Source organism: Vipera berus (genome assembly GCF_964194415.1).
Source record: "Vipera berus genome assembly, chromosome: W".
Classification (NCBI taxonomy): domain Eukaryota; kingdom Metazoa; phylum Chordata; class Lepidosauria; order Squamata; family Viperidae; genus Vipera; species Vipera berus.
Window position 1 is genome coordinate 50268685 of NC_138210.1, and position 11436 is coordinate 50280120.

The 11436-nt window shown below is 46.5% G+C and overlaps 1 protein-coding gene across 1 annotated transcript in view; it reads right to left on the reverse strand.

Annotated features, from left to right (window-relative positions):
- The window catches only part of LOC308676280 (integrin alpha-D-like), a gene marked incomplete at its 5' end in the record, with an annotated part of 49414 nt that extends 42090 nt beyond the window's left edge, over window positions 1–7324 (reverse strand). Inside the window, 3 exons of the mRNA XM_081342093.1 lie at window positions 628–731; window positions 6570–6675; window positions 7288–7324. Coding sequence (XP_081198219.1) covers window positions 628–731; window positions 6570–6675; window positions 7288–7324 — 247 coding nt within the window. The remainder of the gene's footprint in view (window positions 1–627; window positions 732–6569; window positions 6676–7287) is intronic.
- Between the last annotated feature and the right edge of the window lie 4112 nt (window positions 7325–11436).

Here is an 11436-nt window from a genome sequence, read left to right on the forward strand (position 1 = left end):
GCTCTCAATAAAAGGAGTGTTTGGGGAGGGGCTGGTTGCTGAAAGCAACTCTTCCGCTTGAGGAGACAAGCTCTAGTGTTTTTGTTAATTGAGTAATAAATCCTGGCAGACGCCTTTTAGCCTTGGACGCTCTCCAGTCTCTTCTTTCTGAATAGGGGTTTGCCTTACTACAAGGCCAGAAGAGGGCTGGTTCAGAACACTGGCGAGGTCATCCAGTGGTGTCAGGGGACAGCCCACAATGTCTTGTGCTGCGCTCACCACCCTCTGTAATGCCTTCCTATCCGCGGCTGTCAGACCAGCATACCAAACCACAATACCGTACGAGAGGACGCTCTCTATAGTAGACCGGTAAAAGAGGGTCATTAGCCGTTGTTCTACCCTGTTCTTCTGCAAGACCCTGAGGAAGTGGAGTCTCTGTTGGGCCTTTCTGGGTTGTATTAACTTTCCAGGTCAGATCTTCGCAGAGTTAGATGGGATTTCTTTCCTCTGAAAGATACCCAGGAATGTTCCTCCCTGGCCAGATCCTTCTCCAGTCCTTACAAAGGGGCAGAATTGGAATTCCTAACCCTGCTCTTTCCCTTGAGACCAACCGTACAGATGGGAAATGGAAGGGCTCTTCAAACCTACTTTGGATGCTAATCTCTTGACATTCACCCGAAGGGTAGGCGCATTGGTAGAGTTTGCCCGTTTCATTCACCTGTCCCGTCTCGAAGGGGGCTGCAACGAGCACCCTGGGGGGAGAAAGCAGAAGGATGATTAATATTTTCACAACCCCTTTAACATACAGTAGTTGGCTCTTGACAATGCACCATATGCAGGAGTAGTGGTCTCTAGCAAGAGAGAAGAGGAAAGAAAGATGTTAATAGAAAGACAGACAGACAGACAGAAATGGATGCAGGAGAGAAACACAGAGACAGAGACAGGCAGGCAGGCAGATATAGTTAGATGATAGATGATAGATTGAGAATAGAGAGATAAAGATAGATAGATAGATAGATAGATAGATAGATAGATAGATAGATAGATAGATAGATAGATAGATAGATGGATGGATGGATGGATGGATGGATGGATGGATGGATGGATGGAGGGAGGGAGGGAGGGAAGGAAGGAAGGAAGGAAGGAAGGAAAGATAGATAGATAGATAGATAGATAGATAGATAGATAGATAGATAGATAGATAGATAGATGATGGATGGATGGATGGATAGATAGATAGATAGATAGATAGATAGATAGATAGGGAGGGGGAGGGAGGGAGGGAGGGAGGGAGGAAGGGAGATAGATAGATAGATAGATAGATAGATAGATAGATAGGGAGGGGGGAGGGGGAGGGAGGGAGGGAGGGAGGGAGGGATAGATAGATAGATAGATAGATAGATAGATAGATAGGGAGGGGGAGGGAGGGAGGAAGGGAGATAGATAGATAGATAGATAGATAGATAGATAGATAGATAGATAGATAGAGAGGGGGGGAGGGAGGGAGGGATGGATGGATAGATAATTTAATTTAATTTAATTTAATAATTTAATTTGTATACCGCCCTTCTCCCGAGGGACTCAGGGCGGTGAACAGGGCAATACATAGTAAAAAACCGAATACAAAAATTAAAAGCGATTAAACCATTATGCCCATAATAATTCATACATCTTAAAATTAGAGCTATTTATAAAAACCCAACCCCATCCCATCAGACCAGGCCAGCTTGTTCGAAAAAGAAGGTTTTAAGATCGCGCCGGAAGGAGCGAAGGTCGGGGGCCATCCGGAGCTCAACCGGTAAGCGGTTCCAAAGGTCTGGCGCGCCCACAGAGAACGCTCTCCCCCTGGGGGTCACCAATCAGCATTCTTTGATCGGCGGCACCCTGAGGAGGCCCTCTCTGTGGGAGCGCACTGGATGGAGGGAAGTTGACGCCGGCCGCAGGTGTTGCCATAGGTAGTCCGGACCCATGCCATGAAGGGCTTTGTAAGTCATCACTAGGACCTTGAACCTCACCCGGAGAGCAACCGGTAGCCAATGCAGCTCACGGAGCAAAGGTGTAACATGGGAGTATCGGGAAACCCCCAAGACAACTCGCGCGGCTGCATTTTGCACCAGTTGAAGTCTCCGGGTGGACCTCAAGGGCAGCCCCATGTAGAGAGCATTACAGTAGTCCAGACGAGAGGTCACGAGCGCATGAGTGACTGTACGCAAGGCATCCCGGTCTAGATAGGGCCGCAACTGGCGCACCAGGCGAACCTGGGCAAAGGCCCCCCTAGTCACAGCTCCAATATGCTCTTCCAAAGAGAGCTGTGAATCTAGAAGGACCCCCAAGTTGCGAGCCCTATCTATGGGGGGTAATAGCTCACGCCCCATGGCCAATGATGGAATGATCGGAATTTCCCGGGATGCCGGCACGAACAGCCACTCAGTCTTGTCAGGGTTGAGTCAAAGCCTGTTCCTCCCCATCCAGACCCGGACCGCCTCCAGGCAACGGGACATCACGTCGAGGGCATCGCTGGGGTGGTTTGGGGTAGAAATAAAAAGTTGGGTATCATCAGCATATTGGTGATACCCAACTCCAAAACCACGAATGATCTCACCCAGCGGCTTCATATAGATGTTGAACAGGAGAGGCGAGAGAACCGATCCCTGAGGGACTCCACAAATGAGAGGTCTCAAGGTCGATCTCTGCCCCCCTGCCAACACCGACTGCGAACGTCCCAGAAGGTAAGAGGAGAACCACTGGAGAACTGTGCCTCCCACTCCTAACCCTCTGAGACGTCGCAGCAGGATACCATGGTCGATGGTATCAAAAGCCGCTGAGAGGTCTAAAAGGACTAGGACAGAGGAGCAACCTCTGTCCCGAGCCCGCCAGAGATCATTCACCAGCGCGACCAATGCCGTCTCCGTGCTGTACCCGGGCCTGAAACCCGATTGGTACGGGTCTAGGTAATCAGCTTCATCCAAGAACAAAGGGAGCTGCTGCGCCACCACGCTCTCAACAACCTTCGCCAAAAAGCGAAGGTTGGAGACCGGACGATAGTTGTTTAAAATTGCTGGGTCCAAGGCAGGCTTCTTGAGGAGGGGTCTCACCACCGCCTCCTTCAAGGTGGCGGGAAAGCTACCCTGACTCAGAGAGGCCGTAATCACTGCCTGGAGCCAGCCTCGTGTCCCATCCCGGGCTGCATAAGTCAGCCAGGAGGGGCACGGGTCCAACAAACACGTGGTGGAGCTCAGCTTCCCCATGATCTTGTCCACTTCTTCAGGAGTCACAGGATCGAACTCTTCCCAGATTAAATCGACAAGGCCGCCCGTATCCTCTTCGTCAGACTCTGCCCAGTCGGAGTCCAAACCAGTCCGGATCCGAGCGATTTTGTCCGACAGAAATTGACTAAACTCCTCGGCTCGACCCTGCAAGGGTTCCTCCCTCACCTCCTGATTAAGAAGGGAGCGAGTTACCCTAAACAGGGCGGCCGGGCGATTATCTGCGGACGCGATGAGGGTGGCAAAGTGGTTAGACCTAGCCACCCTCAACGCTGCAAGATAAGTTCTCGTAAACGACCTTAGTCATAACCGGTCGGATTCGGATCGGCTGGACCGCCAACAGCTCTCTAGGCCCCGTCTCCGACGCTTCATCTCGCGGAGCTCCATGGAGAACCATGGGGCCCGTTGAGATCTGCGTCGGGTCAAGGGCCGCATGGGTACAACTTGGTCGAGTGCCTCCGTGGCTGCCCTTTCCCAGGCTTCCACTAGGGCATCGACCGAGCTGTGAGCAAAGGAGGCAGGTGGGGGCCCAAGCGCCGTTTGGAACCGCTGAGGGTCCATAAGGCGTCTAGGGCGGAACCATCTTATTGGCTCAGCAACCCCACGACAGGGAGTGGCAAAACGGAAGACCATCCGCAGGAGATGATGATCGGTCCATGACAGGGGTGAAATAATTGGAGAACCCCCCCAAGATCATCTAACCACCGTCCGGATAGAAAAACCAAGTCGAGCGTGTGACCCCCCCCGTGAGTTGGGCCCAGAATAACCTGCTTCAGGTCCATGGCCGTCATGGAAGCCATGAACTCCCGAGCTAACTCAGATGATCCCCCCAGGGATGGTAGGTTGAAGTCACCCAAAACTATAAGTTTGGGGAACTCAACCACCAACCCTGAGAGGATATCGAGAAGCTCAGGCAGGGCTGCTGCCACGTGTCTAGGTGAAACATACACCAGCAGCAAGCCCAACTGAGCTCTGGGACCACATCTCAGGAGGAGGGACTCACACCCGACTATCTGGACCATGGTGGCCTCCCGCGGACATAAGGTCTCCCTTGCAACTACTGCCACTCCACCACCCCTACCCTGAGCCCGAGGCTGGTGCAGCACCCGGAAGCCTGATGGGCAAAGATCAACCAGGGGGACCCCGCCCTCTGGGCCCAACCAGGTCTCCGTAATGCAAGCCAGGTCCGCATGCTCCTCCTCAATCAACTCCTGAATGAGAGGAGCCTTATTCATTACGGACCTGGCATTGAAATACACGAGCCTGAGCTCAGGTGGCTGCTCATCCTTGCTCCCGGTACCACGAGCCGAAATCAGAGGGTCGGAGCGCATCACCACTTGAAGACAGCGGGGACGCACTCCCGGGTATTGATACGGCCCTCTGTTCATACACCTGCGGCCATTCCCTACCGCCGTGGGAATAGGCAATCCCACACCCCGCTCCGGGGCCCCGTAGGCCCCCAACCCAAGCCCCACCGCGGCGCGAGCAATCCCCGGCCTGGTCTGAGAAACGGTTGGTGGAACCCCCCCAGTCTCCAACCGAACCTTTTTAGAACCCTCCCCTCTCCCTAACCCCATAAAAAATCGAGATAAAAAATGCACCAGGGGCCTCTTATTAAATTTGTGGTGGAGGCTCCTGTCCTTGCCCTTGCCCAACCATAGATAGATAGATAGATAGATAGATAGATAGATAGATAGATAGATAGATAGATAGATAGATAGATAGATAGATAGATAGATAGATAGATAGATAGGGAGGGAGGGGGAGGGAGGGAGGGAGGGAGGAAGGGAGATAGATAGATAGATAGATAGATAGATAGATAGATAGATAGATAGATAGATAGATAGATAGATAGATAGAGAGGGGGGAGGGGGAGGGAGGGAGGGAGGGATGGATAGATAGATAGATAGATAGATAGATAGATGGATGGATGGATGGATGGATGGAGGGAGGGAGGGAGGGAGGGAAGGAAGGAAGGAAGGAAGGAAGGATAGATAGATAGATAGATAGATAGATAGATAGATAGATAGATAGATAGATAGATAGATAGATAGATAGATGATGGATGGATGGATAGATAGATAGATAGATAGATAGATAGATAGATAGATAGATAGATAGGGAGGGGGAGGGAGGGAGGGAGGAAGGGAGATAGATAGATAGATAGATAGATAGATAGATAGATAGATAGATAGATAGATAGATAGATAGATAGATGATGGATGGATGGATAGATAGATAGATAGATAGATAGATAGGGAGGGGGAGGGAGGGAGGAAGGGAGATAGATAGATAGATAGATAGATAGATAGATAGATAGATAGATAGATAGATAGATAGATAGATAGATAGATAGATAGATAGATAGATAGGAAGGGGGGAGGGGGATGGATGGATGGATGGATAGATAGATAGATAGATAGATAGATAGATAGATAGATAGATAGATAGATAGGCAGGCAGAGTGAGTGAGAGATTAGAAATAATACAGTAAATAAAGATTTTTGCAGCCATTATTTTATTGATAAGAGAATTCCCTGGTGAGTCAATGAACATGGACTAATATTTTGCCAGCTCCACTGCCAGATTCTTTATAGCAGATCTGGAACTGAGCTGAATCAATGTCTTGTCTTAATATATACAGCTTCTGTTCTACAAAGAACAATGCCTGAAACAAACCAGTGGCTATATTGGAGACAACACTTGGTGACCTCCTTATTTAAATTATGAATTCCATTTCTTTCTAATAATTTGGGGGGTCATCTGTAACACTGCAGCAGAATGCTGGTGTTCTTCAGGTTCATTTCATGCATTGGTCCTTGGGGATGCTGCAGAGCTAAAGTTATGGTTTTAACCTAATAGTCATTTTCTGTACTTCAATTAAAGCAACGTTTCTCAACCTTGAAAACTTTAAGTTGTGTGGAGTTCAACTCCCAGAATTCTTTGCTGGATGAGGAATTCTGGGAATTGAAGTTCACACATCTTAAAGTTGCCTGCGTTGAGAAACACTGAATTAACATATGCTACATCAGCCTAGCCATGCTTTGCATCTGATGAAGTTTGCCGCAGCTCACCAACTCTTGTGACTTTTAAGACAATGGCTGCTATCAGACCCTTGATCATTCCTGGATTTCTCTATAATATCAGGAAGACAGCTGACAGGAGGGAACTGGACTGGAAAAATAGTAAAATAATGTAGACTTTTCAACCTGCAGAAGAGGACAGGCAAGGAAGAAGTAAGGATAGAAAATGAGAGTTGAAACAAGCCAGCCTGAGCATTGCAGTGGGTGCAAAAAACCAAATTAAAAATCTATTTCCTCTTACTTATTCTCAATCTGGGCGATACTTGTGCCGAAACTCTGACTTTGGCCTTCAAAGATCGTTGGGGCATCCACATCCACACTGAAACCATAGCACCAGTGCACCCACGCTGTTGGAGATAAAGGCTTTCATTGAGCCTCTTAAATTACACATTCTTCCCAAATTATGTTCCATCAAGAAGAGAGAGCTGTAGGAAAGGGCTAGAATGATGGTTTGAAGGAGGCTCAGAATTCTACCTGGAATTATCTCCCCCCCCCACTCCCCCAAATCAAGGAGGCAGAATTAGAAACATTTTTGCTGCCTGGATAGGCTAGTAGTGGCAAAATAAAGATGGCTTGCAGATTAAGTAAACCTCTTTTAAGAACAATCTAAAGTCACCCATTTCACAGTTCTACTCCCTTAGCTGACTGGGGTATTTAGTAACGAGAAATTGTTTTGTCCTGCGGCACTGTTAGCACAGGAAGGTGAACTGGTGAAGCTGCTGATGGAGTTGCAAGTAAGTTTGCCCCAGACTGCAACTAATGTCTTTTAAAGAGTAGGAGCAGAACTTTTTAAAGAAACGCTTAAGAAAAGAAAAGCTAACTTTGTGGTTGAAAGTCGCTGGGCTTTGCAGCTGGACTTTGCAAGTGTTTTTTTATGTTTAGGATCTTAACTAGGACAAAGAAGTTGATGAGAGTTGTCCCCAATTAATGCCCAGATTTCCCTTGCTTTGGACACTCACCTGTGCCCAGGTAGAAAAGCATCCACGGAGGATCCATGCCTGGAAGGATAAGAAATTAATCTGCAGTCAATCAAGGAAAGAAAGATTTTTAAAAAAAACAGCTTTGAGGCAGCTTTGTAGGGAATTTGCAGTCAGGTCTAATCTGAAAGAGGTTTTATTTTTCTGCTGAGAAGAAAGTCCAGCCCTCAAAGGACAGAGAGGGGTGGGAACAGGTGCTAAAGTGAGTTGAGAAGCTGAGACATACTAGAGGAGTAAAGTTCATTACCAAAACCTGGTATAGAATTAGTGTGACTAAGTTAAAACAGGACAGAAGCTTTCTTCTTCTCTACTCTTTATTCCCCTCTCCGTTTCCTTTGCCTAACTCATATCAAAACTATTTTTGTTTAGCAAAGGCGTAGATGTGGTTTGTTTCCATTGTTTCAGTTGCAGCCAAAACAATGAAAAGTCCAGGAATATCTTAAAGATTAACAGCTTTCATGATGTAAGGGTGCACAGCATCCAGGCAAGGACTGAAACTATTGTTGTTGTTGTTGTTGGCTGCGAAGTTGTGTCCGACCCATCGCGACCCTATGGACAACATTCCTCCAGGCCTTCCTGTCCTCTACCATCTTCTGGAGTCCATTTAAGCTCACGCCTACTGCTTCAGTGACTCCATCCAGCCACCTCATTCTCTGTCGTCCCCTTCTTCTATTGCCCTCAATCTTTCCCAGCATGAGGCTCTTCTCCAGTGAGTCCTTCCTTCTCATTAGGTGGCCAAAGTATTTGAGTTTCAACTTCAGGATCTGGCCTTCTAAAGAGCAGTCAGGGTTGATCTCCTCTAGGACTGACCGGTTTGATCGCCTTGCAGTCCAAGGGACTCGCAGGAGTCTTCCCCAGCACCATAGTTCAAAGGCCTCAATACTTTAGATAGGTTAAAAAGAAATGTTTGAGTTCGCTTCTACCGTGAAATATGTTTATTAATAGAAGAGAATATTTGTAGCTCAGGGTCAAACCATGTTGCTCTCGTGGTTTTCTTGCAGACATTTCATTACCAAACTAGGTAATATCATCAGTGCGATACATTTATTACAACTGGGCTGAAATAATCCTAAGCGACCCTTGAAGTTTTATTTTTCACAAAACAAAATGGCATCCAGTTGATCTGAAAGGAAGCAGCTATGCTGAGAAAGAAACAATCCTTCATTTTACAGCTTGCTCACAACTGTAGATGTGGTGAGCCCAAGTGTGCTGCCCCTGGTAACACTTTTTAAAATAGTATTTTGCCTTTCCTGTAATTTAACTGTCAAGAAAGGTTCCGAAAGTCCCAGCCTTCGTCTTTTTTCTCACTCAGCATAGGTGGTAAAGTGGTCATTGTGGTATTAACATTTGATGAGAGAACTATGACACATGCTACCTCAACCTAACCTAACCAAGATTTTTTTTTTTAAAAAAAAAGTCCCAGCTCCTAACTGAGGTACACAACTGAATTTTGTCTAACATTTCAAAAAAAAAAACATGACTTGTGACAGGATAATTTTGGGAAGCTGATATGAGCTTCCTCTTATTTTCTGAAAGAGATTTCTTTCTAAGGCAGAGGTGGTCAAACTGCCGGCCCACAGGCTGAAACCGTGCCCACCCCATTGCTGGCAATGAAAAAATTCGCAATACGTCGCGACATTTCACGTGACGTTGCAAGTTTGACAGCCCTGCTCTAAGGAGTTGCAGCCTTATAGTTTATCACCACTGTAAACCCACCATCTTGTGATTTTTGCATTTATAAAATGCAAAAAATAAAAATAAAAAATTGCTGAATGGAAATTCAGGAGGTACAGCAGGCTAGCCATCTTAAAACGTGAAGCAAGGACATCTGCTGCAGGGGACACAAGCTTAAGATGGCCGCATGATTAAAGACCCACCCTGTTTTATCGGTGTCGCCTATGATTGCACTATTGAGACCACCATCTTGGTTTTGTTTGTTTGTTTTGCCCTTCTCTGCAGATGCCCCTGATGAGAAGGAATTTGGGCAATTTCTTGCAGGACAAAAGTGAAATGTAAAGTAGGACCATGTGGACCGGAAGTTAATTCTCTTAGCCAAAAAAGCCACATCCTCACATCCTGTTTCTATCCTGAGAAGAATTTCCTCTCATTTTATTTTCTTCTCTCCCTGCGAGCCCTCTCTTACTTTCTGTAGATTTTTTTCTTTTTATAGTGAGATCAATACAAACCCTCATCATAAGACAAAACGTTCAGAGGTTTAGGGATACGTTGGGGCTAATTAGTGAGAAACGTTAAGCTGAAGCTACACAATAATTTTACATAATAATAAAAATGGTTATGTCTTTGGGAGAAAGGGTTAGGAAAAGAGGATTGGATTTATGGAACATACTATTCCAATCCTTTGCCATCTATCCTGGCTGTCAGTCTATTGCTCGAGTCAGTTCAAAGTGCTGGTTTTGTTCATTTGTTATTTATCCCACATGTGTCACTTTATAAGTAACTCAAGGAAGCAAACTATATGATTACTCTCCACCCCCCCTATTTTCCCCACAACAACCTTGTGGAGTAGGCTGAGAGGCAGTGATTGGCCCAAAGTTACCCAGCCAGCTTTAATATCTAGGACAGGACTAGAACTTACCGTCTCCTCATGATTGGCTCATAGGTAAGATGGGACTAGAACTCACCATCTCCTGTTTTCTAAACCAGCACCTTACTACACAAAAGTGGCTGGAGAATTCTGCGAATTGAAGTCCACACATCTTAAAGTTGTCAGGTTGGAGAAACACTGTGCTAATGAGAAAACTGTAACCAGACTCTTGGATTTTGGCCACTATAAAACAACACAGCTCTCTTCCAAGGAGAGATGTACTGTACCTATCCCTGTGGTTTCCCCTAACTTCCCTTATGCAAGGTAAAAGGGGAAGAAGGAAACCAAATTAAGACGATTAAAGGCCTGGAGTCTAAAAGATATGAAGAACGGTTGCAGGAATTGGCTATGTCTACTAGTCTAGTGAAAAGAAGGACTAGGGGTGACATGATAGCACTCTTCCAAAATCTAAGTGGCTGCCACAAAGAAGAGGGGGTCAAGCTATTCTCCAAAGCACCTGAGGGCAGGACAAGAAGCAATGGATGGAAAGAAGGAAATCAAGGAAAGAAGCAGCCTAGAACTAAGGAGAAATTTCCTGACAGTGAGAACAATCAACCAGTGGAATATCTTGCTTTCAGGAGTTATGAGTGTTCAATCACTGAAAGCTTTAAGAAGAGACTGGATAGCCATTTGACTGAAATGGTGTGAGGTCTCCTGCTTGAGACCTCCTTCCAACTCTGACAATGATGACGACGATGATGATGACAACAGTAAACAATTTCATCCTGCTAACATTTAAAACAGGGCAGCCACAGCTGTGGAGACCAATGGAATGGCTGATAGCTGCTCTAACTGTGGCAAGTGGTTAGCTTGCACTCTAATCTGATTAAACAGCAAAGAGTCCATACAGGAGAGAAATCCTACGGTCATGTCCAGTGTGGGATCCATTTCAGCGAGGCTTCAACCTGATCCAACACCGGAGGTATCATGCCTGAGAAAAACCTTATCAGTCCACTATGTGTCAGAAAAGTTTTGGCCACCAGAAAATGGAGAGCTCCCTCCCAGATGCCCAGATTGTGGGAAGAACTTCATTGAGAACTCAACTCTGAAAAAGCACCAGTAAGTCCACACTTGAGAAGAAACCCTCCAGTGCCTGGGATGATGGGAAAAATTTAGTCTCAGCTCCCACCTGGTGACATACCAGGGAAGTCACACAGGAGACAGACTGTATAGACCAGGGGTAGGCAACCTTGGCTCTTTTATGACTCGTGGACTTCAACTCCCAGAATTCCTGAGCCAGCCATGCTGAGGGGAAAGGGAGAGTTTCCAAGCTGAGCCATGCTGGATCAGGAATTCTGGGAGTTGAAGTCATAAAAGAGCCAAGGTTGCCTACCCCTGGTATAGACTATAGATTGTGGCAAAGGATTCAGAGGTACATCATTCATTATCCACCAACAAAGCCATATGGAGAGAAACCTACATGTGTGAAGTGCATGGAAAGGGGTTTGTTCTAAGCTCTGTTTATTTGAACCCTCACCGGACTCACACTTTGGGTGTTCCCAGTTGTAGCTGGTCTTTCCACCAAT